Source organism: Phyllopteryx taeniolatus, chromosome 4, assembly GCF_024500385.1.
Source record: "Phyllopteryx taeniolatus isolate TA_2022b chromosome 4, UOR_Ptae_1.2, whole genome shotgun sequence".
In the NCBI taxonomy this organism is placed as follows: domain Eukaryota; kingdom Metazoa; phylum Chordata; class Actinopteri; order Syngnathiformes; family Syngnathidae; genus Phyllopteryx; species Phyllopteryx taeniolatus.
In genome coordinates, this window is record NC_084505.1 from 30,617,555 (window position 1) to 30,644,829 (window position 27,275).

Here is a 27,275-nt window from a genome sequence, read left to right on the forward strand (position 1 = left end):
AAATAGTCCAACAGTTTAAGGACAATGTTCCTCAACATACAATTGCAAGGAATTGAGCGATTTCATCATCGACGCTCCATAATATCATCAAAAGGTTCAGAGAATCTGGAGAAATCACTGCATGTAAGCGACAATGCCGAAATCCAACATTGAATGCCCGTGACCTTCGATCCCTCAGGCGGCACTGCATCAAAAACCGACATCAATGTGTAAAGGATATCACCACATGGGCTCAGGAACACTTCAGAAAACCATCCATCCATTTTCTGAGCCGCTGCTCCTCACTAGGGTCGCGGGCGTGCTGGAGCCTATCCCAGCTATCATCGGGCAGGAGGCGGGGTACACCCTGAACCGGTTGCCAGCCAATCGCAGGGCACATACAAACAACCAACCATTCGCACTCACATTCACACCTACGGCCAATTTAGAGTTGTCAATTAACCTAACGTGCATGTTTTTGGGGTGTGGGAAGAAACCGTAGTGCTCGGAGAAAACCCACACAGGCACGGGGAGAACATGCAAATGCCACACTGGCGGGACCGGGGATTGAACCCCGGTCCTCAGAACTGTGAGGCTGACGCTCTAACCAGTCGGTCACCGTGCCGCTCTTCAGAAAACTAATGTCAGTAAATACAGTTCGGCGCTACATCCCTAAGTGCAACTTGAAACGCTACTATGCAAAGCAAAATCCATTTATCAACAACACCCAGAAACGCCGCCGGCTTCTCTGGTCCCGAGCTCATCTAAGATGGACTGACGCAAAGTGGAAAAGTGTTCTATCGTCCAACGAGTCCAGATTTCAAATTGTTTTTGGAAATTGTGTATGTCGTGTCCTCTGGGCCAAAGAGGAAAAGAACAATCCGGACAGTTATGGACGCAAAGTTCAAAAGCCTGCATCTGTGATGGTATGGGGCTGTGTTCGTGACAAAGGCATGGGTAACTGTGAAGGCACCATTAATGATGAAAGGTACATACAGGTTTTGGAGAAACATATGCTGCCATCCAAGCAACGTCTTTTTCATGGACGACCCTGCTAATTTCAGCAAGACAATGCCAAACCACATTCTGCACGTGTTACAACAGTGTGGCTTCGTAGTAAAAGAGTGCGGGTACAAGACTGGCCTGCCTGCAGTCCAGACCTGTCTCCCATTGAAAATGTGTGGCGCATTATGAAGCGTAAAATACGACAACGGAGACCCAAGACTGTTGAACAGCTGAAGCTGTACATCAAGCAAGAATGGAAAATAATTCCACCTACAAAGCTTCAACAATTAGTGTCCTCAGTTCCCAAACGTTTATTGAATGTTGTTAAAAGAAAAGGTGATGTAACATAGTTGTAAACATGACCCTGTCCCAGCTTTTTTGGAACGTGTTGCAGCCATAAAATTCTAAGTTAATGATTATTTGCTAAAAACAATAAAGTTGATCAGTTTGAACATTAAATATCTTGTCTTTGTAGTGTATTCAATTAAATATAGGTTGAACATGATTTGCAAATCATTGTATTCTGTGTGTGTGTGTGTGTATATATATATATATATATATATATATATATATATATATGCGTGTGTGTGTATACTGCTGACGAGAAGAGAGCTGTGGAGAGGAGGGCCTCTCGATGCTGGTGCAGCATGGGAAAGCCCCTTGTGACTTTCTGGGCGTGGTATTGGTGGACTATTGGGTCTGTCTGAGCTTCTTGGATCAAGGCAGTTTTACAGAAACAGGCAATAGTGATTTTTGCTCGTGTGCTGCAGGACGCCGTGTCCTGAAAGGTAGCCTTTGTCCCCTTTTTCCTTCTTGATTTTTAAGACTTTGTACCTCTCACCGACTCAGATACAGTGGAAATGTACAGTTAATCATCGAGCCCGCTTTGAGCGGGATGTCAACACAAAATAAAAACAAGATAAATACAGCATCCACATTAGAACTAAACAAATGAAATTAAATGAAACAATAGGCACCCCAGTCATGGGTCTATTTGTTCTTGGTGTTAGCAGAACGCGACGACCGGAGACGTTTCAGCTAGAAGTGCAGAACTTTAACATATAGATCCTTTTTTTTTTTTCCATTTACATTTTTTAAGTATTTTTTAAAGATTTTTGTGACAAACTTCATAAAAATGATGTTAAAATGTGATTCGTAGGTTTTTTTTTTTTTTGGTTTTAAAAAAATATGTACCCGGGATTACCCATCATCAACTGTGCACTGTAGCAAATTGGAACACTCCCCCTGTGCTACGTTAGCGTCTGGTTTGTCCCACAAGCAAACAAACAAACAAAAGAAACACAGTAATTTCAGGGTGTGATGCTGCTGCCCCTGCCGCCCCCCTGCCACCCCCCAAAAACGATTCCTTTAAAGAAGGAACACAAGTGCTGTGTTCAGCAAATTGAAGTTGGCACACTACATTGGGATCTTTTCAATGTGTGAGATGTGTGGACAAGGGAAGTGTGGCGAGAGAGCGAGAGCTGCATGGTGGTACTTGGTGTGTCCTCCCCCCCCACCCTGAGATCAAGTCTGGACACGGGCCTTTGATAGAGTCTTCCCACTCCACTTTAGTGACAGTGTCTAGAGAAAGTGGCGGCCATAGTGAAGTTCACAGTAGGGGTGGGAGGACTGCTGGAGTGAGGGGGGGTCTGCATGCTTGTAAAGGGCCCCAGCTTCTCGTCTTTTGCATAGAAACAGATAGAATGGGCCCTCATTGGGAGGGGTTGGGGCCTACTGGATGTGGCTGGTTTTGAGGGGAGAGGGGTTTAGCGTAGCAGCTAGGCAATGGGCAACCTGTGGGCAGGCGGAGCAGCTTGGACCAAAAAGGAAAAAATAAAAAATAAAAGACAAAAATAACACACCCCCAGACCTGGAAGTACTACAGAATACTGTCCAACACAAAGCATGATCAGCTCAAAAAGCAAAAGACAATCAATAGTATTGATCCTTGTTTTGCATTCAATACACAGGATGAGCACACAGAGGCATCTCTGAGCGAAAGTGTTTCTGCATATGAACAGTGAGAGGCTCCTTCAGGCAGCCACTACGTATGTTATGTTCGCATTGTGGACACAAATAACAACGAGACACAATCCAGAAATATGACTAGTAGATCTTCCAGCTAAAGTGATCTTTGTGTTTTAACAACTGAGAAGGAGCAGGGTTGGCCTGGTTATTTCCAGACAGAGCCCACGGAGGAAGTGCTGCTGTCGGACACCCAACGGGGCGGGGCGGTGGGCAGCGGACCACAGCAGAGAGGCACTCGGTGGACGCCGCCCATCCCCAACACCCCGATGACCACCCACGCTCCGTCTCCGGAGCGAAGAAGGCTTGGACATTTTGGAGTAACAGTGATATTCACTTGAATCGTTCCCGTTCTTCATCAAGACGATTTCGGGTCAGTCGTGTTTCCCTTCGTCAGAGCTTTCGTCTTGTTTTGATTTCTTTCTTTATTGAGTCGAAGCCACAAGCTCCTCATAAGTGCTATGATAAGACGCCATCCCATGTTTGTCCACGAGGAACACTCGTAGGTCTACTGCATTGGGAGAACCCATACACCCACCCACCCACCCCTTTTTTAAAATTTGGTATTGTGCCAGACACCCAGAGGCATCCAATTGGTTCCAGTCTCTTGTTGGCTGAGGGTGCGGCACGCAGACAGGAAATGTGCATCGCAGTCCAAGCTGCTGCTGCTTCTCCTTCTTTGCACAGATTTTCCAAGAGCGCTCTGGAGGGAATCCATAAAAAACGTCTTTCAAGTTCCAAAAAGCGACCAGCTCCGATGGGACGGACAGAAAGTTCTACGGTGTATATTGCACAATGTAAACTGTCACGTTAAAAAGGATTAAAGCCCACATCCTCTTTCCTGCGTTGACACTTCCAGAAACGGTGTAGAAGATTCCACAAAGCACCAGTGAGTGAACTGCAGGTGACCGTGAAGTTCTCGTCAGTGATTGGCCGCCGCCGCAGTCCCTCAGAGCTTATATATTGGGGGACGGACATCAGAAAAACGAACCAGCTGTCAGCGTCTGGAAAAGTGAAGAATCCGAAGAGCCGGGCCTCCCCTGGAGAGTTGGTCTCCAGTCACGTGGCGCTGGCTCAAGAGGTCAACAACTGTGCAAGATTCCGTCTGCTTCTTCAGTTTATCAACAACAACAAAAAGGCGGCTTAGAAAGGACCCGGAGAGCACTTAAGGCTAATATTAGTGCTGAGAAACAAAAAGTAACGAGTAAAGGTCACCCAACCACATCATTGGCCACGGGCATGCTGGGAATGGTCGCTTGCGAGACTACTCTGTTTCGGATGATTTCTTCTTGGAGGGAAAAGATAGATGGCAGCTTTGATTGCTTCTCCTAAAAAACAAAAAGGTTTCTTTGTGTCGTGTTTGAGTTAGTTTTTTAGGTTGCAAAATAAAGGAATAAAAAGTAAAACATCAAAGAAACAGAAGGCCTGGTGAGCCCTCAGTCTTCCGTTTCCTAATTCACAGTTCCAGAAAGTTTTAAAATGGTGCTGATTATCGCCACATGATTTGCTTGGGTTTTGCTCCTGTTGGTAGAACCTCAATGTAGTGGTGGTGCGGTACTGTACTGTGGCATCCGCCTACATGGACTCCCCACTCAGCAGATCTCCAGGCAGCAGGGTGTTAATGGGGGTGGGGCTCCTGATCCCGCGGGCATCCTCCCCACTAGGAGGCCCCCACAGGCTGGAGTACTGGGGCACTCCCCCCCAAAGCAGGTCGCCTCCGCTGGCCTTGCCTCCTCCTCCGCCGCTGCTCCATTGGCCCATGGAGTGGGACGCCGCTGCCCCGCCCATTCGATTCTGATTGGTTCCTGGGTTGGCCTGCCAGCTGGTGGTGTTGTTTGAGGTCAGCGACTGGCCTTGTGCAAAGAAGCGGTTTACCTCCTCCTCGCCAGCAAACTCTGCCAGGATGGTGGTGTTACCTAACACACACCTGACAAAAAAAACAACAATAAAAAACACAGGTCTGTGAACGAGCTGGAAAAGTTATTCATGTTTTTTTTTTTTTTTTTTTTAAATCTAATTTTCATTTGACTGCGAGCACATGGGAAACATTTTCCTGTGCAAGTATAATGAATCCATCCATCCATCCATCCATCCATTTTCCTTACCGCTCATCCTCACTAGGGTCGCGGGCGTGCTGGAGCCTATCCCAGCTTCGGGCGAGAGGCAGGGTAAACCCTGAACTGGTCGCCAGCCAATCGCAGGACACATATAAACAAACAACCATTCACACGCACATTCACACCTACGGGCAATTTAGAGTCTTCAATCAACCTACTGTGCATGTTTTTGGGATGTGGGAGGAAACCGGAGCACCCGGAAAAAACCCACACAGGCACAGGGAGAACATGCAAACTCCACACAGGCAGAGCCGGGATTTGAACCCCGATTCTTAGAACTGTGAGGCAGACGTGCTAACCAGTCGTCCACTGTGCCGCCTTCAATGAATCCAAACCACAATTATTATTGGGTTTTCCTCAAGCCATTTCGGGTTCTGAATGGCTATTCCCACAGGATGAGACTAAAATGCTTGTTTCTGCTACTAGGAAAGGATCGAGATCACTAGAACCCACAAATACAGCAGAACTGCCAAACACCCCAAAAGTAGTACAGTTCAGTTCAGGCTTTGGGGAAAATCTGTTTGAATTTTTTAAAAACTCAAGTTAATTAAGGTTTTATGGTGACAGTTTCAGTCTTAAATAAAATAATTGACTTTAAAAATGTATTTTGAAAAACTTTGAAGTCAATCAATGATACAGAATGGATTTTCTTAGACTTTGGTGGTTTGTCTGTATTGCTTTTTCCTGTAGGACCTCCCCTTTTCAGTTTATGGCACATTTGTAATGATGTGAAAGCAGTAAGAAACTCCTTGTGAATTTGGGTGTGATATTCCCAAAGAGCATCTGGCACTTACATGTGCAGAGACTTCTGGGCCTTAGCGGCCTCATCCTTGGAGCTGTAGCGCACCACGGCGTTCCCTTGGGTCAGGTTGAGGTGGAATGTGATCAAAGGGCCGTGCTGCATGCACAGGGTCCGCAGGGTCGAACCGTCAATCTGCGGAGGCAACAAAATATGCAGGAATGTGGCAGTTAGAAGAGACGTGTATGTAGATTTGTTCAAACAGGCGACCATTTAACCCTTTACAAAACATTAGCCAAAATACATAAGACTCAAAATCACATGGTCTTGCGGCATCCATTTTTACTGAGGTTAAAGCTCCCAAATATTGCTCCTCACACCTGCCAATAACTCAACTTTAACCAATTGTTTAAATAAATGGTCAAACGACACACTTACTTGAGGTGTGAGATTCCTCAGCACCAGCCAGCTGCTGGTCCTGTTGGAGCTGTCCGTACTCCAGGTGGTTCCCTCTGTTAGAATGAGGACCAAAAGAGACTCAAGATTCAAAACATTTATGAACATACATTTCCTATGAATTTTCCCCAAAAAGTCACAAGTGACAAGCAAAGCAATTCAGAGAAACAATGTTGGTATGAGGCCTCTATGAGAGCCGGTAAACCTCAGGATGTCATTTCAGCAGTGTGTGTTCGTCAAGATAAGCACCGATAGAGAGCAGATGTGATCTGTGCTCTTTGACCAAGTCTGATTTGCATGTGACTTAAGGTTTCATAGTGATCATGTACAGGAGAATTTGATGGGGAGAAAAAGTAGTAATAGTACTATTACTCTTATTATCATATTTGTAATGGTGTGTGCTCTGTGAACTAGAGCTCCATAGGTCAAAGTCTCAAGGTCTCTATTTTTTAAAATCTTTTTGCCACGCTCCTAAAATAAAGATAACTGAAGACGACAACCTCTTTTCTCAAGTATTTTTTTTCCTCCTTTTGCTCACCAGAGGCGTAAGAGCCGCTCCATCCTTGAGCCAAGCCCAGCGAGTTGCCCCCCCAGGTGGAGGAAGGCTTGGTGTTGGTGAGGCCTGGTGGGGGTCGCGATGGGGCAGCGGACCCGCGTGGGCCCTGAGGGACTTTCCACAGCTCGTGGGTCAGAGAGGCTTGGTTCTGGGTTATGGACCCCGTGGACCAGGTGGACTTCACGTCAGACAGTTTGCCTTTAAGAAAGCAACGAGTAATGTTAATCAAACAGATAAGGAATTAGGCCAGAGAAGCAACAACCATCTGGTAGTGTTTTCTGCAGCATATTTAAGCATCACTTCTTGAATTATCCTATTTGTGAATTCCTAAGAAACATGCGGAAACTGCTAACTGACAGTTGAGGTGAGGTCTTCCTTTTTGTGGTTGACATTAAAGCGGTGCAGACGGGTGTTAAGAAAGTGACTCAAATTTTGTTTATGAGGAAGCGACCGAGATTAAACGTAAAGGACGTACTGTGTTGTGGTGGCGTACCATCATTTATGTATTGTCTTTATTTCATTTAAAACAAGTTGACCCTGTGTTACTGGCTGTGCTGAATAGAGACTAGGGGTATCTTGTGTCCGTACCGCCATTCCTGTCACGCAGCAGGTATCTGTTGACGTCATGGATGTTGGTGTTGATGGTGGGACCGCTGGGGACGCTGCCAGGGGTCATATTGGGGTCATTCTCAGGGTCAATGTTCTGAAGGCCTTTCCATGGCACACCTGGGCAGAATTCTGACGATGCACAAAAAAAAAAAAAAAAAAAAAAGATGATCACAAATACTGTAATATAAAGAGCCCTGCTGTTCATTTGCCTTTGTCCTCACCAGGGGGCCAGTTAATGTTGGTCCCGTTGGTGATCTTTTCATTGGGGTTCTTGCCTTGGCCCCAGCTGTCTGGGGGTACCAAAGAGTTGGCGGGGGAGTCCGAGTTGGACATCAGATTGTATGGGCTGTAGGAATCTTCCAGCTGTGAGGGCTTCCCAGGGGGCCCCAGGGTAGAGGCAGCAGATATGGCACCTAGTGCATGGAAAAACACACATGACTTAAATCCATCCTTTTTTTCCTCTGTAAATTTAAGATAGGAATGCTAGACTCACCGTGTTTGTTGAGGTTGTTCTCCAGGTTTGAGGTGTTACCACCGAGGCTGTCCATGGAGTTGGAGTGCGTCCACTGGGACAGGCGGGACTGGGGCTGAGGGGGCTCTTTCATAGACAGACCCCCAACCTCGATGCAGTTTACATTCATGTTTGGATTCAGTCCAGCTGCACACAGGACAGAAGAATTGAAAAAGACCTACTTTTACAAAACATTCACTAACGCAATATACAGAATATGGCATATACTAGTCGGGAATTGTATAATTCTGTATTATATTGCATATAAATAATAAACAGCATATTTCAACAAATAGTGACACTATGCCTCAAGTAAGTGTTAGATGTGTCATCCACTTTCTTTTTTTTTTTTTTTGCTTCAGAAAAACAAGCGGCGCTACTAAGTGGCTGTTATCACATTTACTGTCACAGTGGCCATCTCAAGCATACATTGCTTGCAGAGCAGACATGGCGTCTGCAAAGTTGACGTTTATGATGAAGGTTACAGAGAAATTGATCTGCTAAGTAAACTTATTATTTATTTTTATTTTTTAACATATTATTTATATTATTTATTCTACTGGATATAGGCCTCATCTCTAACAAATACCGTATAAATATTCTCTCTTGCTAAGTAAATAAACTTGACTACTATTTAAAGGAATGGGTGCAACAACCACTTCACCCACAGTATTTATTTATCAATCAATCAATACTTCATTTGTAAGCCATTTTCATAAAAACAAAAATGCAACTCCAAGCGATTTACATGAATTAAAAATATAAAAATAAATCAATCCCACCCACTGGTTGTCCACATGGACACAGACACGTACACACGTTAAAAATTGTACCGTAAGGACGTAATAACCTGAGGCTGAGTACAGAGCATCTAGGTGAGGAAACACCATCTCAGGGATCCGTCTGCACCATGACTGGACTATAGGCTATGGCTACAGGCCACCAGGATGGAAACTACAGTGCAGCAGCGCAGCGAGAGCATGCACACATGTCGACTAGAGTATTATTTCCATTTATTGTTCCATTTTATTGGCAGAGAGAAGCCAAAAGTAACAGCTGTAGTAACAAACCCCGGCTTTCTGTTACCATGGCTACCGAGGATGTTGCCAGACTGACAGTGACAGAACCAATACAAATCTTAATTTTCTCTGTTAAAGACTTACAAAGAGAATAGGGGCTGTAGGCGTTGGGTGAAGACAGCGGCTCTTTGGTGTGCAGTGTGTCGGTCAGGCCCGGGGCGTGATGTGGGCCTGTGAAAGGGTCCAGGGTTGATTTTGCAGATCCGGAGCCTCCGGTGGGGCCACCGGGGGCATGCAGACCAGCTTGCGAGGAGGCGGAATGGGAGGGAAGCTGCTGCTGCTGCTTCATCAGCAGCGCCTGGTAGAGCTGACGCTGGTGCTGCTGGATCTGCTGCTGCATGTTGGTGATTGTGCGTGCGACCTAGGAGCGGACAGATACACAGCAGTGTAAAAGATGACGATAGGGGCAAAAATAGGAATGTGAAAAGTATCATTTCTAAAAAGAAACATCACTCACACACAAGCAACTACTGACGTAACAATGACATGTTATCCACTCATGTTGTTACGGTACTGAATCGATTTTGCATTCAGGTCATGCTTCAAGAAGTGGGTCACATTGATCATCACAGGATTTTTGTGAGTGGGTGCAGTGTTCTGACTGTTGACATACTTGCTGCTCTTGTTGTCGAATGGGACCGGAAACGTTACGTTGCGCCTGCATCATCTGCTGCTGGATTTGTAAACGCTGGTACGCCTGAACAAAAAGAGAAGCAAAAGTACATTACAGCTGGAAAAAAAAAGAAACGAGTCAATTGTTGTACATTGTTCATTCTATAACATTGACTTAGAAATTTAATTACACAAATGTCAATCTATTGATCAGAGGGACCGACTCACCATTTGCAGTTGCTGAAGTTGGTACAATAGGGTCATTTGTTGAGGGTTTATTGGTGAGGTTAAAAGTGCAGGGTTCAGACCAATGTTTTTTGCTGCAAACTGCAAGAGCTGTGCTTGGACCTGCAAGGTGGACCAGTAAATTGTTTAGATTCACAAGTAAACAAAATCAGCTTCTAGCAGGAAAGAGCGGACTTTGTTACATACAGGTGTGCATAAGGAGGACATCTTTATACCCGTGGTACAGTAGAATACATGGTTAAAAGGTGGGATATTTTAGGTACATGTGTATTTATGTACCTGAGGGGAGAGTAACTGAGGCACTTGAGCACGTAGACTTGGCATGGAGGAGCTGAGAGGTGGCACTGGTGGCTGAGGATGCTGCTGCTGCATGGCCCGGCTTTGTGCTGCTCCACTGCTGCCAAACATTCCACTGGTTATCTAGAACACAAATACATCATTTTTTAAATTCAAATTGCCAAGGAAATTAGCAATTATATGATTCTATCCACCGGTTTGCTAGGTTGACCTATTCAACTGTAACCTTGACTTTGACTGTTAAAATCGGCTTTGAAATGGACAACATTTGAGGAAATTCCCTATAGACATTACATATTCATGAGATCAGGACGGGCACTCGGAAGGGATGGGCAACCCAGAAACAAAAATGCCTCTAGCTATGATTGTCACTAATGCAGAATAATAGCCGAATACATACACTTGAACTGGACGGCGGATAAAAGAAAAATCTAATCTATTTGCATAGTATACTTATAGAAACACATTCTATAAAACACAGCCAACCAATCTATTTGCAGCAATTCATATACTAAGTCAGAACCAAGCAGCTAGCTATCAGGTTATTATTTTTCATGAGGGCCAAAGAAATACAAAGCTGTAAAAAGGCAGCTACTTCCACATTTCCAATCTAAATACCACTTTTGTTTGAGCTTCAAGAGTATTTTCTAGCAGTGATACTAGACTAAATTTGCTCTCAAGGAGCACTTGAGGCAAGGTCATTAAAACACAAGCGAACAATAGAGTAGAGAATATGAAAATAGTAGAATTTATGGTTATATTGCTTCTTGACAATGCAGCGTCATTTAAATGTGGTAACAACACCTGTCTGTTGTTCAAGTTTTGCATGGCCAGCCCCGAGTTGCCCGGTCCCAGACTCTGCCCAGGAAGGCTACTGTTGGCCAGGGGGAGCTTCAGGCTGGGGGAAGGCATAAATGGTGATGGGGTGGCATCGTCGGAAAGAATGCCATCCTGGAGCAGACAGACAAAGGAGTGATGAAGGGGACAAATAGTGATGACAGTATAAGGAATTTGTGATTATGTGTAACAATTAAAAACACTTTCAGGTTGTAAGTGAAATTTTTTTTTTATAGCTATAAAGGCCATCCAGGTGGCTTAATACCTTGTCAAGGAAGGCGTTGCGGTCAGAGGGATCTTTAGAGAGCATGGATGGTCGACATATCAGTGGCTTGTTCAGACCGTTGCTGTAATCAGAAATGCTCATATTGCGCTTGTCCAGGTCAGTCTTCTTCTCCAGCAGAGCGCCTGAAAGGAGAAAGTGTTATTAACTGTATTTGGAATATATGTACAAAGGCACACCCCTCGCACAAAAAAATTAACTCACTCATGGCCTGGTCAAGATTCATGTTGTTGCTCTTCAATGCCTCCTCAGCAGGATCTCGCTGTAACAAATTGACTAGGCTTACTGTATATACTTTGCATGTCATCAAAATATTTGCAGAATAATGAATCACACCGGAAAACCCATGTCAGTGAGCTGTTTGATGAGACGATTCATGATCCAGGTCTCATCCGGCTTGTTAATCATCTTCCCCTGAGGACGCGAGTGAATTAATATTAATAGTCCCACAATCAATGTGTGTGCATGTCAACATGCATATGAAATGTGTAGAAATGTAGATATGTACCTTGCTCGGGCCCTTCTTGGGTCCATTTACCCAAGAATTGCAGGAGGAGCTGCTTTCCTGTGAGGTGGGGCTGCTCCACATGTCCCCGTCCTCAGTTTCCCACTGCCCTGTAGACATGCCCATTTCATCCCCTCCGCTCCCCCAGCTGTCTTGCATAGGTTTAGGACCTGACGAAAGAAAAAAGCGTGGGTCAAAATCAAAGAAGAAAAAAAAGTGAGAATTTTATTCTATTAAATTCACAAGCAAATAAATGTAATGGAACCCAATTAAGTACAGCAGGTAGTTTTGAACTTTACCACTTGATGGCACCGTTTTCATTTTTATGCAATGCTTAAGAGTCAACTCCATGCAGCACTCTGCACTTAAGTCACCAAAACCTTTTTATGTGTGAAATTTCGTTTGATAGCTTCAGATTTTTAAGCCCCATGAGAGAAGGACCAGCCCACTAAAACCTTACAGTGAGCACCAATGTGCAATGGCAGCTATTTACCAGGCTTGCAAGGTGCAGTACAGGAGGGTCCGTTGGCCCTGCCATAAGGTCCAGAGGGCTCATGGCCAACATCTCCCCATCCGCCGACACCCCCTGAAGGCTTGCCCCAAGCAGAGGTGCCGTTTTCCACAGCTGATGTTGGAGCTGCAGGCTCTCCCCAAGCAGGCTCCGACTTAGGCTGAACACTTGGAAGCTCTCCCCAGCCTGCAAAACAGAGATGGGAATTTTCTGAAAGGGTAATTCATAATACACAGCGACCTTAAATGCCATCACAATCAAGGGTCCTAATTGTTAATTTGGAATAGTTTCATTGGCCTACAATTAAATGTACCATTTGCTATGCTACCTTGATGAAGGAATACTAATTTTAGACTTTAACAGTTATAAATGCAGTCTAACTGATTAACAGTGAGGGCAATGATGTCAATCAAAAAGAGAGGGGTTAGGGTTTTGTAGTAAAAACACTGACATGTATTTACAAGTATATATGTGGTCTTTGTCTTCAATAAGACACATTGGAACTGTGTGCAATATATTAAAATAACTGGACAGACTTAATTATGCATGTATGGTCATTAAGAAGTCTCAATACCCATAAGACTAACCACTTAACAATCGCCACGAAATAATTACTTTAAGAAATAATGCTTGGAATACCTAACAATCCCTGTCGATAATGGTTTTAATAGTAATTTAGTCACGTCATCTATTAATGACTGAGATAGCTACGGAGCCCCCCTGGTGCCAAGGTATGAGAAAAATAAAATTTGTTGATAATCCGTTCCCTCAGTTTAGTAAACTGTATGCTCAGTTTAGTAAACTGTACCCTCAGTTTAGTAAAGTGTACCTCAGTTTAGTAAACTGTACCTTCAATTTAGTAATCTGTACCCTCAATTTAATAATCCGTACCGTATCGGAAAAAATTGGATGTAGGATATATCACGACATGAAAATGTATACACAGAATTCACACCAGTAAGAATATAACATCCAAACAGAACTTACTTCACTTGACAGATATACGTACGTACGTACGTATACGTAGGTATACAGAGTTTAGTAAACTGTACCCTCCGTACATAGATGTTGTACTTCATCTCTTTTATTATTTCAACTAGCTTTAAACCATTCTAAAGCTAATGAGACCATACAAGAAAGTCCATGCATGAAGTCAGATCATGCAGTCATATTGTTTTACCTGGGTTAGCGAGAGGAGGTCTACCCTGGGGACCTGCACTTGGGTGTGGGACACAACTGTTGGGTGGCCCACAGCTGTTTCCATGATGTTGATGTTGGAGATGGCTCGGCGCATTGCCATGGTGAGGACGGTGGTGCATTGGATTGCCGTGGTGGTGATTGTTGTTGCCAGGGCCAACGGAGTGATTGTTGTTGGGTGTGATCATGCCACCATTCTTAATGGTGGGTGGGCCGCTGTTGCCTGGATTATTGTTAGGATTATTGCGATCCCACATGTTGACGGTCTTGCTGTACGTGCCAGGATCTCCCCAGGTGGATGTTCCATCATCAATCTCCATCTTCCTGCGTATAGACGGAGGGGAGGGCTCCTCCCAACCAGTAGATTCCAAGCCTGGGTCCTGTTTGCTGACATTGCTCCAGCTGGAGGTGTTCTGTTTGACAGAACCAGGACCTCCCCAAGAACCAATGCTACCCCCTCCTCCACTACCAGTGCTGCTGCTACTGCTTTCAGTCGGCTTGGTGGAGCCCCAGGTGCCCTGCACTGGGCCGTTAGCACGGGAGGTCTCTCCCCAAGAGCTGTTATTCACAGAAGAAGTAAGCTTACCACCTCCTCTAATTCCTCCTCTCGGATTTTCCTTCCATCCCCCATTTCCTCCATTTCCCCCTTCCCCTTCCCACATGCTGCTGGGGGACGCACTGTTCTTGCGCTCTGGTTCTCCCCAATCCCTCGTGTTAGAACTGTTGGCACCCCCATTACTACTTCCCCAACCACGAGAGCTAAGCGGGCCCTCCCCCCAATTAGTGGACTGGCGTTTTGTCATGTCACTGTCCCAGCTAGGGGACTTGTCCTCAGAGCCCCAAGATGTCATGCCTACATTTTTAGGTCCAGTGGTAGGCATGGGGTCTCCCCAGCCACTGGTGGTGCCATTAGTAGCTTCTTTCTGTGAATGTGGGGGATCACCCCATCCTGATGCAGTCTGGACTTGCTGAGGTGCAGAGGCTCCCCAGCCAGATGATTCTTCACTTTCATGTTTTCCATCAGATCCATGCCGCGGATTGGTACCAATGCTGGGGTTGACGGTACCTCCGTTCGTGCACGCAGACCCTCCATTAGAACTGGAAGTTTCAAATGTATCCGAGCTGCTGCTGCTTTTCCCATCATCAGAATTTGCTTCCTCCATCTCCCACACTGTGTGCTGTCGGATGGGAGTCTGTCCCCAACCAGTGTTACTCAGCACCCTAGGGTCCAGGTCCTGTCGAGGTAACACAGGGGTATAATCCATGCTTGAGGACCTATCTCTGTGGTGAGAATGGCCATCTCTGCTGTCCCCACTACCCTCACTTGCTGGGGCAGTTCCTGGCTGCTTACCCCATGAGCCAGGTTGTTGCTCTTGACCTGAACCTGAAATGACAGCATCAACAGAGTCCCAGCCTTTCGATGCATCGCCACCTCCTGAAGATTTCCCCCAGTCACCCCAGCCACCACTTCCATTACTCCCACCACCACTACTACCTTGGCGGCCCCATGCAGAGAGACCTGCAGGGGGAGTTGCGTCCCAGCCTGAGTCCTTGGGGGTGTCAGCTGCCTTGGTTTCTCCACTACCCCATACAGAGCTGCCTGTTGTGTCTCCATTAAGTTGGGATGATTCAGTAGGCGACTGACCTCCCCAGCCAGTTAACCCATGGACAGGGCTCATAGGCTCCTGAGCTTGTTGCTTGGTGTGGTTTGGTCCATCAGTGTTAAGGTTAGTTTCCATATTGAAGGACAAACTTGTGTTAGTTGAAGGGCGCTGCTGTTCATTTTCATTAGCACCAACCATGCTAACCCAACTTCCGCCACAACCGCTTGTGCCTCCAAGGCTCCCGTTCCCAATGTTTCCATTCCCATTGCCTGGTGGGTGAGATGAGGCGGAGACCCCATTTGGGCTAATAACACCACCACCCTCGTGACCGAGAACAGGCCAGGCAGATGGGTTGGCACTGGGATTGAGATTCAAGTTAAAACCGGGTGAGCCCCAGTGATTGGGCGTACCTACTCGCCCACTGTTCATTCCATCTTGTTTGGCATCTGAGCCCCAACCTCTGTTACTAGACAATGTGTTGGCTGACACAGGTCCTGTCATCATGTTATTGTTAGATTTGAGAGATGTGTAGTGGGCCGGCTGGCCTGTGGCACCTGTGGCCATACTCAGAAAAGTACTGCTGGCGGTAGTGACAGCGCTGACTTCTGTGCTGAAGCTAGCTGAGCCCAAGGGGCATTCTGGTGCTGCAGGTTGGCCGGGGTCACTACTGCGGCTAATGGAGGGCCAAGCTTCAGTGTCACTTCCGTCAATATTTCCTCTGTTCCAGCTGTTTGCACTGGAGATGCTGTCAGCATGCAAGGAGGCTCCCCACTGGCAAATCTGAGCAGCAGAGACACTCTTGGGAGATATGTCTAAATAGAAAGGAAACAAATGTTGATATACTTTAAAAGTGGGGTCGAGGACAACAAATTGAAGGATAAATTTAGAGAATGGAACAACACGAAAAATCAAAAAGGAGAGAAAAAAGGGAATGAAAGAAGCCCGCTTTCAGGATCTGGCACAATAAAAACGATGCAGAACACAATGTAGACGCAGTCCACTGTTATGTCATGTCACCTGTTGTACATATATCGTTGCCCTGATACAGTCAGCCAAACCGAACCAACTTTCCTCTTTTTCAGTCTCTCTTTCTATTCCAAAAGATTAAAAGATTCTTTCCTAACTCATGGGCTGCCCTAATCTGTTTTTATGTTGTGATCATCTCTCCCTGTCCATGCATTTTATCTCCCTTTGTGTCCCTACCTCTTTCCTTATCCTAATTTTTCTCCATCCTCTAACACCGAGGCACAGTAGTGGCACATCCGTCTCCATCGTGGCTTTGTTAGCTGGGGCACTAAAGGAAAGCCCAAGTGGAATGGTGCTCATTTATCTGAATGAAACCAAGATGGCGTCTCATCCATCACACCCAACACTCCTACTCCACCCCCAGCACACAATAACACAAAAAGGAAACACTTTTCCCAAACGCCTACACATGTATGTCTTACCCTCTGCATACAACAGCAATATTTATGTTTATTCTTAATAAATAGCTCTAGTTTATACATATGTGGTCAGAAACAAACACTAGGGACATTTACTCCAAACAGTAATCAAATTTATTACCAGTTAATTTATATTCTACTGCATACTAGAAATCTCATTAGCCCCAATGGCACCCCATCAGCGGAGGGGACTACTAATTGATCAAATCAGTGCTATAAGAGGAAAATTAATCAATGAGAGACAGCTAATCAATGACATTGTTAATATAAGCGGCAGAGAGAAAGACAAGCTATTGATCCTGCATGCATACACCACCCAAGTCACTCCCCAGACAATGGGATGCTCTTCAAACAATACAAATTGCTATCATTAATTTAACCAACACACAGTTCAACCAAGCATATGAAGCAGGAATTCCTCAACGAAGAGAGAAAAAGGAATATGTATTATTAAATAAACAGTGCCAGATGGTGACGGTTTAAAAAATAATATATTTAACTGTTTAACTGATGGAATGCCAAACAATAGAGACCTCAAATTTTCTTGCGTGTGTGTGTGTGTTTTGTGTGCATGTGTGGCTTTAAGATACAGTACAACATACATCAGAGTGGCTAGGAATTCAGTTTTTGCCTGCAAACATTTATCTTCATTTCTCAGGCAGCTTTATCGCACAAGGTCATCAGACTGATGGCGCATGCATATCCCCTAATGCTAGTACGCAATCAGTTGCACTAAAGAAAAAAGAAATACCGATCTTACAACAAAAGCAATCCGTCATTACATCTGTAAATGTGTGAGTTAGTGAGCCAAAAGGGTTTACTCTGCCTTATGACTCCATATTTATTTTGAGAGAAAAGCATGTATGTTTAAGGAAATAGACCACAAAAGTAACCAACATATCAACTTCAATCACTGATTTGATAGTTGGCAGGCTGCTTTAAAATCAGAATGTACAGAAAGCAACCAGACATCACCACACAGCTGGTCTTTTCAATTACCAACCAGTGTCTTATAAGTCTTACACGAAGAGACGGCATCATTAACAGCTATTGATGTTACTACTGTCTTTGATCTGTCAACAGTGTCTTAGAGGAGCGCTATTTTATCACTCAGCCAACAAACTAAAGACGCTGCCTCTTGAGAGTGTTCCTTGGGTTCACCCCTAATCCTTCTCTGTTTATTTTTTATTGTTCTAGAATCATTAGCACATTTTCTTTCTTGAAGGATTTTAAAATTGGTTACATCAATTGATCATAATCTGTAAGGATGGCATTTTTTTAATCACTACTATCACCTACAAACCAAAGAATGAAACTTCACCATTGCACAGTATCAGCTCGCCTCAGGTCTACTTTCCCCGGATTCCCTTGTTCCACTTCCAAACAGTACCACTGTAAAGGATATGGTATAATATGAATAACAGCATATTTTTCCTTCACTTCAAGTCACCTAAATATTTTCTTGCAACTCCCTCTCCCAACAGTCAACTCTGTGTTAAATTATTTCCATCCATAATATGCAAGTAATGTGACAGTAATGCAGTGTTGTTTCATTTTCAGTCCAGCTAAGAGGCCATTCACTGATTATGATTTACAAAAATAGGTTAAAAAGAAATCTAAACAAAGGCGCCCATTTTATTGCTCCTCATGCTCCCAACTGGGAACAAAGCTGTCTGCTTGCATGCATGAATGTGCAAGGTCGTGCATGCATCTCCGTGCCTGTTCTCTGCTAACAATCTGCACCAAAGCTTAGTTAGTGATCACCTAAAGTCCTCGGATAATTAGAGGACTGCCAGTGCATTACAACAGTATACACGCAATGAAAGTAAACGTCAATGCTGTAATGTGGATGGTAACAGACTTCCAAAGTGAAAGCAAGACCTAAACAAGAGATTAATTCTGATAAGACAAGATGTCGACATAGAAATGGGCAGATAGCCAAGAATTAAATGCCTCTCAAATGAAATGGAAGGAGGGGTGACAGTGAAAGGGAGAGTGGGGTGGTGTTGCAAGAACATCCAGAGGGGGAGGGTTGGTACTTGCAGCAAAGGAAAAACAAAGGAGATTAGACACCAAACTCCTCTTGAGTTAATGTGAGCATTCATTGAGGAAAACACAGGTTAGATCAGTCAATGTGGTGTGTAGCAGGAGTAGAGTGGACATTTAGTAGTCTTTTGTAACCTAATAGGTCTGATCCATTACTCCTTGAGGAGCGCTTGGAGCCCACTTGGACAAAGGCGCCACACTTGTTTTTCCGGAAGCAGCGGTGGGAGGAATAGTCACACGAGGATTTAAAACTCATCATTCAAGTCTGTTTACCTCTGCTAGGCAAAAAAATAAAAAATAAAATAAAAAAAATAAAAGAGCACAGAGTGATGGTGACTTCTCCGGTTTCACTGGTGGAGACTGGATTAATGAAGCCACCAGGAGCTTGTGTGCCTCTGAGTGTGCGAGAGCAAAATGGGAAATAAAAACCACTAGGGCTTCTTTTGGACCAAGTACTTTTTATAGTTATTTGATGACTTAAATCAAGTCAAATAGTTATGCGGCACTTACATTATTTAATATTGGGGATCAGAAGAAGTGCTTTTTATTAACTGGTGCTTCTGACATGATTCTAATAATGCACTGATTAAAACAATACGCTTATCTAGTTGCACTAACAGCATCTACATCTAAGTCAAATTTCAGCTGTTTAGGACCCTTTAAGGAAAATTCAAATAATTACTTAAAAAAATAATTTGTGGAATTCTTTACAAAGTGTTTATTGTGTTTGTGGCTTTTTTTAATAACTTAGAATGACAGATTTAAGGATTAAGTATAATTTTGGAAAAAAGGTGCGCAGACGAGGCGGACTAGTGGTTAGCAAATTCGCCTGACAGTTCTGAGGTTGGGGGTTAGATTCCAAGCGCGGGACTTCCTGTGTGGACTTTGCATGTTCTCCCCGTGTTTGCGTGGGTTTTCTCCAGGTACTCTGGATCCCTCCCACATTCCAAAAAATATGCTTTTTAGGTTAAGTGAAGAGTCTAAATTATCCTTAGCTGTGAATAGTTGCTTGTCTCTATGTGCCCTGCGTTTGACTGGCAACCAGTCCATGGTGTATCCCGTAGTCAGCTGGGATAGGCTCACATGCCCACGACCCTAATCAGGATAAGGGGTATAGAGGGTGGCTGGATCGATGGACGAATGAATGGAGTGATGGATGAGATGAGTGGCTAAACTGGTTATTTACGTTTACATTCAAATTGTCTGGAATTCCCCCATTACGTAAAGGCTTATTCAAACCCGATATATGCTCACTCTAACTTAAGCCACCCAAACAATAGAGCCAAGGGTCCTTGAAGCGCCTTATGGCTACATGCACTGTCTCGGCTACCACAAAACAGCTGTTGGGCTCAAGTTCCCACAAGTCTTAAAAGACCCCCACTTCAGCACCTGCTACTGGGCAAGACAGTCTGGCCTGGACTACTTAATGATTCCCAGTCAGCTGGATAGACCAGGAGGTAGAAGAGGCAAAAGGGTGGGGGCTGGGTTTCTGGTACCAGGGTTGTTTGTGTGTGTTGAATAACCTTGAATCTATATGGTGGTTCCCTTTCAGCCTTTAAAGCTGTTGTGTTATGTTTGGATAGACTGTTGGAATATAAACACATACTCTAGGTTGGTCTTTTTTTATTGTGTGTGTTGGAAAAATAGGAACTCTACACAAAAGCTTGATATAAACTGAACCGTGTGCGTGTGTGTTAACTGGCTTGCAAGGCAGACACAGATCTGAGGCGACACAACTAGGTCAGGCTAGTTTTCCTACAGCTGCACACCCATAACAGCAATGCGCCCGTTCGTGTGTGCACAAGTAGAAGGTGTTGGACAACCTGCGTAAAGCTGCTGCAATCTAAAACCTTTTGAGTAATCACAACCTCATCTGGACAGGTCAGTGAAAGTGATGTCCCAACAACGTAGTCCAGAGATACTGCAGAAACACTGAGGCTAAAGCATTCGACCACATGAGCTTTACTGCTTAAGAACACAGGTTTTAAAATTTAGTGATGATTTAGCCTTGCTCCTCTTGTGTCAACAATGCCTGTATCCAAATTTAGCTGAAGGAAGCCTTTTACTTGAAAGCTGAGCTCAGCCAGGAAATATGCAGCAGAGACGAGACAAATCCTAGGTCAGTTTGCCATAGAGAGTTGATGGTTGCTTGTTTACTAGATAGCTATAAAGAACAGCTGCCAAAAGTGTTATCACTACACAGGTGTTTTTGCACTAATGAAATAAATGAGCAGTAAATGATCACAGAAAAGCACTGATTAAAAACAAGAAAGAGAGAAATGTAGTGGCAGCTCAAAGATGCAAACAAATTCACTTAATCTTGGCAAAATTCATCTGACGTTCTGTACCTGTAATTCTCCAATGTTTATATTGAATATTTCTTGAAACATTAATATCCATGCAGCAGTAAAAGTACACTGCTGGTTGTTATAAGTACAAACGCTACTGAAAACGGTAATGCGGTCGTTTTCAAAAAATCTCCACTTTGGGGCCATTTTCAAATGTTTAGAATCTTCCCCAATGTTGAGAAAATAAAACAAAAAAACATATAGCAAAGACACACAAAAACTGAACAAATCATTTTTTTATACCGCCACATGACAACCACGTTGAAATTTAAATGAAGAAAAATGAATTAGAATAAGTGCAGAGCTTTTAGAAAGTGTACAAACCTGAGTGTTGTTTCCCTGCAGTGAACTCTGCAGAGTCTGGGCTAGTGCTGCTGGTACTTGTAGAAGATGAAGAGTAAGGTAATGAAGGTGACAAAGAGGAAGAGGAGGGTGTGAGTGCACTGAAGGCTCCTGCAGGCAGCGGCTGGCCTCTCTTCAGTAGCTGCTTGTGCTCCTGCTGCCGGAAGCGCGGGGGCACTTCTCTGGGTGGGTAGCGAGTGCCGGCAGAGGACGTCAGGCACTGTGGCTGAGGGGCAACCGGAATCTGGAGCTGGCTACTGCAGGAGGCGCGCTTATCATTTCCAGAAGAAAATGAGAAGGAGAGCGGCAGCGTAGGGCTGGCAGGTTGGCGGTGACGGGGTGTGCCGGGACTGGGCTTAGTGGGAGCAGGCTCTGGCACTGAATGGATGCAATATACACCCACACACACAAACACATAGACAAGACACAGGCAGGAAGAACGATATTAATTCAAGCGTTAGTTAGTACAGATATTGAATTAACCTGGTCAGTACCAGAACCATAGTTTGCAACGTTTCCACAGTTTGTGGTACAATTCAGTTTGGTCTGCAGGGAACAGTTCAGAACTGCCTTTCCAAGGATACTGCTGATGGGATGATATAGCTGCATTAGCTACATGAATAGAATGATACTATCACCATTACCACAGTATAATTTGCCAATGAATTTAACAAAGAAGAGGAACGTGATAGTGCAAAGTGTTGCGTGCTTACTATAATTGTTCAAATAGTGGCTTCCACTCTAAAACATTATGCCTCAATTAAAGGTTGGGATAATCATCTACATAAATACATGTTTTGAGTCATTCAGTATGACCTTGATTTTCTTTATTTGACAATACTATTAAAACTATTCCAACATACCAAGTTAGACAAAAGGCAAAAACAAGGCTTTGAATCGTCGATTGTCATACAGTGGTGTGGAAGTGTTTCCCCCTTTCTGCTTTTTTTTTTAAATTTTTTTTAATTATTATTTGCATGTTTGTCACACTTTGTTTCCCATGACCAAACAAATTTAAATATTGTGTCAAAGACAACACAAGTAAACACAAAATGCAGTTTTGAAATGTTTTTTATTATTCAAGGAGGGGGAGGAAAAAAAAAACCTACATGGATGGCCCTATGTGAAAACGTAATTGCCCCCCTAAACCTAATAACTGGTTGGGCCACCCTTAGCAGCAACAACTGCAATCAAGTGTCATCCAACATCCAATGTCACAGCGCTGTGGAGGAATTTTGGCCCACTCATTTTTGCAGAATTGTTGCAATACACATTGGAGGGTTTTTGAGCATGAACCACCTTTTTAAGGTCATGCCACAGCATCTCAATAGGATTCAGGTCAGGACTTGGACAAGGCCACTCCAAAGTCTCCATTTTGTTTTTCTTCCGCCATTCAGAGGTGGACTTGCTGGTGTGTTTTAGATCATTGTCCTGCTGCAGAACCCAAGTTCGTTTCAGCTTGAGGTCAGGAACAGATGGCTGGAAATTCTCCTTCAGGATCTTTTGGTAGACAGCAGATTTCATGGTTCCATTTAACACAGCAAGTCTTCCAGGTCCTGAGATAGAAAAGCAGCCCCAGTTCATCACATTACCAACACTATATTTTACTATTGGTATGATGCTATTTTTCTGAAAGGCGGTGTTACTTTTACCTCAGATATAATGGCAGAGTATTTTCCTTTAAGTTTTGGAAATCATCAAGATTTCTTCTGGCAAAATCGAGACAAGCCTTAATGGTCTTTTTGCTCAGCAGTGGTTTTCGCCTTAGAAGTCTGCCATGTGGGTAATTTTTGCCCAGTCTCTTTCTTATGGTGGGCTGATGAAAACTGACCTTAAATAAGGCAAATGAGGCCTGCAGTTCTTTGGATGTTGTTGTGAGGTCTTTTGTGACCTCCTGGATGAGTCGTCCCTGTGCTCTTGGGGTAATTTTGGTCGGCCGGCCACTCCTAGGAAAGTTCACCAATGTTCTATGTTTTCACCCTTCGTGGATAATGGCTCTCACTGTGGTTTGCTGGAGTCGCAAAGTTTTAGAAATGGCTTTATTACCTTTTCCACACTGACAGATCAATTACTTTCTTTCTCATTTGTTCCTGAATTTATTTAGGTCTTGGCATGATGTCTAGCTTTTCAGGATCTTTTGGTCATCTTCACTTTGTCATGCAGGTCCTATTTAAGTGATTCCTTGATTGAGAACAGGTGTGGCAGTATCAGACCTGGGTGTGGCTAGAGAAATTGAACTCAGGTATGATAAACCAGTTATGTTTTGTGGGGGTAATAACCTTTTCACATAGGGCCATGTAGGTTTGGATTTCCCCCCCTCCCTTAATAATAAAAAACATTTAAAAAAAAACCTACATTTTGTGTTTACTTGTGTTGTCATTGACTAATATTTAAATTTGTTTGATGATGGGAAAGATTTAAATGTGACAAACGCGCAAAAAAAATAAGAAACCAGGAAGGGGGCAAACACTTTTTCACACCACTGTAGTTGTGCATCCATGCTAATTCAGCTTTATGTGTCACCATCAAAGAAGATTAGGCTGTGCCAGTTCGTATCAGTACTATCTGCTTGTGTATACCGGCCATTTAAGCCAAGTGCCTCTTGCAGCTTCTTTGTTGATTGTGTTACCACCTCCCTAGCCAGTCACCTAATAGAGCACTAGTGTGAAACGTGTCATTGCAGCTGCTGACAAAAACATTAAGGGAAACTGCCTGCTCTGAGGTGGAGAAACTCAGGAAGTTAAAGCGGATGATGTTTTCTACTTGATCTGCATTCAGCACTGTAAAATCTATATACTAGCAGTGGGCTGAAGCAGACTTGTGACATACAGGAAGCTGCAAAGAACAGTTTGTTGATCTGAGGGTAAACAGTCGATGAATAGTTGATAATGTTTTGTGTAGTCCCCAGACAGAAAAGACTATTCAACACGACAGCTGAGACTGCTTTCACTCAAGGGAGGAAAAGAATGTGCATGTGCTTACATGAAGGGAGAACGCCTTTGAAAACCAACACAGTGGAAAATATACATTAGTTCAGTCAAGTTCAAGTCTTTGACGTCATCTGAGAGCAGTAGCCACGCTAGAGGTTCAAGTAAGTGGAGAGTGCAGAGGCATTCATTGTGCCTGCCAAGACCTTTAATAAAAATAATAAATACTAAAAATACAGAAGCTCTCGCAACAAATACAATACTAGTCAAGATACAGAAGGAAGATTGGAGGAAGAGCAGCAACAACAAGGATACAGGTATATCTAATGAAGATATACTTGATACACTGAGAGGGAAGACATGGCATTTCCCCTGCTCTTCTGTTGGTTCCCTTCAATCTTTGTAGAACACATAAATATTCAGTGGGCACATGTTTGTTACCAACTCTCCCTCTCTGGGATTTTAAACCCACATGCAGAGAAAGTGAGCTTCTCCATTCCTGCCTCCAGCAGTATCTGGCTGGCTGTTGGCCTGGAACTGCAGACGCTGACGCACATCTCTGATTAAATTCTGCTCAGCCCGCCTGACACTCCCGCAGCCAATCAGGCCGCAGGATGGTGAACACATGCCACCCGGCCACCCTTCCTCTTCTTCCCCCATGTCTCTTGCATTTGCAACTACCTCCTCTTCTGTTTTTCCATCACAGCTACGCCATAACCCACCTGCTCTCCCCCTCTCTCTTTCTCTATCTCTCCATCACCATTATTTCTGCCTCAGCCTGATGCTCCCTGCGCTACTCTCTCTCGCTCTCTCTCCCTCTCCGTGCCTTCATCCATTTTTATCCCACCCACTGCTCTGTGGTGGAGCAGACTGCATTGACTAAACAAGAAACCGCACATTTCATAACTGAAAAAAAAGCTAACATTTTTATCATGCCGGCTCTTTGATTCAATGTTGATCCAAAGAGCAGAGAAGTCTCCGGGACACAGTTTACAGTGTATCCTTATGTTAACTAAGTGAAATTGGGTGATCCCGGTCTGTTTGAAGCCGAGAAGCCGATTCGGGGACTGATTTAATTATTCCGGGACTACTTTAACTGAAAAGTTAATTCTGAGCTACCTAAAACAACTAGCGGAAGAGGAGGCCTTTACTACAGGTTTCTATATGCATGTCCTTTAATTATTGGTTGTATAAAAAAAATGCAGTGAATTTAGCGATGGAACCAACAGTTCCCTTCTTGTTTCCTCACCATCACATTATATAAGCCACTGCCTGAATAATTTAGCTGAGGCAGACAAGTGCAAGGCTTTGGAGCAGTTGCAAAAATAAAAAGTTCTCTAAAGTAGTAAGCAATCCATGATGTAAGATTGATGCATTTTATTTTTAAGTCATTCCATTGATTAAGATAATAGCTATACTGTGATTCATGATTGCACTTGACTTGAGCTGGTTTGTCTCAAGAACAAACTCCTGCTTTGCGCACCACTTTTTTTTTTTTTTTTTTTTTTAAACATGTGAAGGTGTTTTCCATATAAACTATAATGAATTACAACCCCCGATATAACTTGTGGACTTGCCTGGAAGGCAGTATCTTTAAGAATGCACGCCCTTCTCCTGGATATTAGGTAGCCAGAATATGTAAAGTGAAAAAATAGTACCTGCGAGAGTAACATCTCCCCTCTGCCCTGATAAAACAGAAGTATATTAAGCAAGATGTGTCTTTAATTTTGAGGAAGACATATCTTTTCTTAATTCATGAGGGCTGGGTAAGTGCTTTATAGAGGCTGAGCATCGCATAAAAAGGCCACAAAGGGAAAAATGGAGGAGAGAATGGAAATCCCTCAGATAAGAGCATGTCTATGAAAGATTAAATAAGAAATGTGAAGAGTTCACTCATTACACTTACTGCCAGTGAACGGGAGTGAGATTCCCTATAAATGAGATTCTGTTTAGTAAATTAAAGAGGCTACAAGCGTATTGAATCTGAACCACATTGAAGGAATAAAATCCTCTAGTTGAGTCTCTAACGGTGAAGATTCAACACAGGTATATTTTCCTTCACTCCCTTTGTTGATTTGGGTCATTGTCTTGTTTATTTTTGCAGCAGACTTGCAGAACTATTCATGCGCTGTGGGTGTCCTATGGCCCAAATCATAAATGAAGCTTTAATAAATTATGAAGCCGCAGCAGCCTTCGACTGGTGTCATGGAGTGCAACTAAACTACGAATATCAGCCTTTATGATCACAGATGTCTCAAATGTCTTGTTATATGTGGAGATTATGGTCATTTGCAGTCCAAATATTTCACAGGCGCTTCAAAGATTACCACGTTCGGTCAAGAGAACAAAATATAATTCGAAGCACTATCATGCAAATACGTGCCCTTTGAACAATGGTCATTGCACCGGACTATTGCGTTATTAGCCATTCGAACTGAGGACTCTGCATCTTTTTGCACAATTGTTGTTTGTTGTTGTTTTTTGTCAATGTCTTTATGTCTCCAAAGTGTTCTGTAAATTGACTGTCTGTTGTACTAGAGCGGCTCCAACTACCGGAGACAAATTCCTTGTGTGTTTTGGACATACTTGGCAAATAAAGATGATTCTGATTCTGATTCTGATAAATAATAAATTCATCATACCGTATTTCTGTAAATGATGGCCTGAGGGTGTTTATTTATGCAAATGCAGATTGAAGTCTATGTTTGTAGATACATTTTGGGAATAATAAAGTGAAGTTTTTGTGCTTTGTTGGTGCTGTTTTGATTAGCAATGGACTTCAAATGGGCTCATCATTTATTTGTGGATGTCACATCTGACCCCCAATTGTGGCAGTGCCTCTAAGATGGGCAAAAATACGGTATTTGTTGAGAAGAGCAAGAAACATTAACAACTGAATGGTCAAGTGCATGGCGACACAGCTTTAGAGGAAAGAGCAAGTGAACATAGAGGACGAAAGAAGAACGACATATTGCAGGGCACAGGGTGGCACAGAACCT

At 43.7% G+C, this 27,275-nt stretch overlaps 1 protein-coding gene across 4 annotated transcripts in view; it reads right to left on the reverse strand.

Moving 5' to 3' along the window:
• Positions 1-3,562: 3,562 nt before the first annotated feature.
• tnrc6c2 (trinucleotide repeat containing adaptor 6C2) overlaps positions 3,563-27,275 on the reverse strand; it is a 122,738-nt gene continuing 99,025 nt past the window's right edge. For 3 of the 4 annotated variants that reach the window (XM_061771596.1, XM_061771597.1, XM_061771599.1), the window contains 19 exons: positions 21,332-21,727; positions 13,548-15,980; positions 12,350-12,553; positions 11,860-12,026; positions 11,688-11,765; positions 11,556-11,613; positions 11,334-11,476; positions 11,036-11,182; positions 10,214-10,354; positions 9,917-10,036; positions 9,690-9,773; positions 9,161-9,437; positions 7,980-8,144; positions 7,708-7,899; positions 7,466-7,615; positions 6,860-7,075; positions 6,304-6,377; positions 5,921-6,060; positions 3,563-4,936 (listed from right to left, as the gene is read on the reverse strand). In XM_061771596.1, the coding sequence (XP_061627580.1) occupies positions 4,585-4,936; positions 5,921-6,060; positions 6,304-6,377; positions 6,860-7,075; positions 7,466-7,615; positions 7,708-7,899; positions 7,980-8,144; positions 9,161-9,437; positions 9,690-9,773; positions 9,917-10,036; positions 10,214-10,354; positions 11,036-11,182; positions 11,334-11,476; positions 11,556-11,613; positions 11,688-11,765; positions 11,860-12,026; positions 12,350-12,553; positions 13,548-15,980; positions 21,332-21,727 (5,537 nt within the window). In that variant the 3' untranslated portion in view covers positions 3,563-4,584. The remainder of the gene's footprint in view (positions 4,937-5,920; positions 6,061-6,303; positions 6,378-6,859; positions 7,076-7,465; positions 7,616-7,707; positions 7,900-7,979; positions 8,145-9,160; positions 9,438-9,689; positions 9,774-9,916; positions 10,037-10,213; positions 10,355-11,035; positions 11,183-11,333; positions 11,477-11,555; positions 11,614-11,687; positions 11,766-11,859; positions 12,027-12,349; positions 12,554-13,547; positions 15,981-21,331; positions 21,728-27,275) is intronic. The other variant, XM_061771600.1, reaches the window with a different exon arrangement.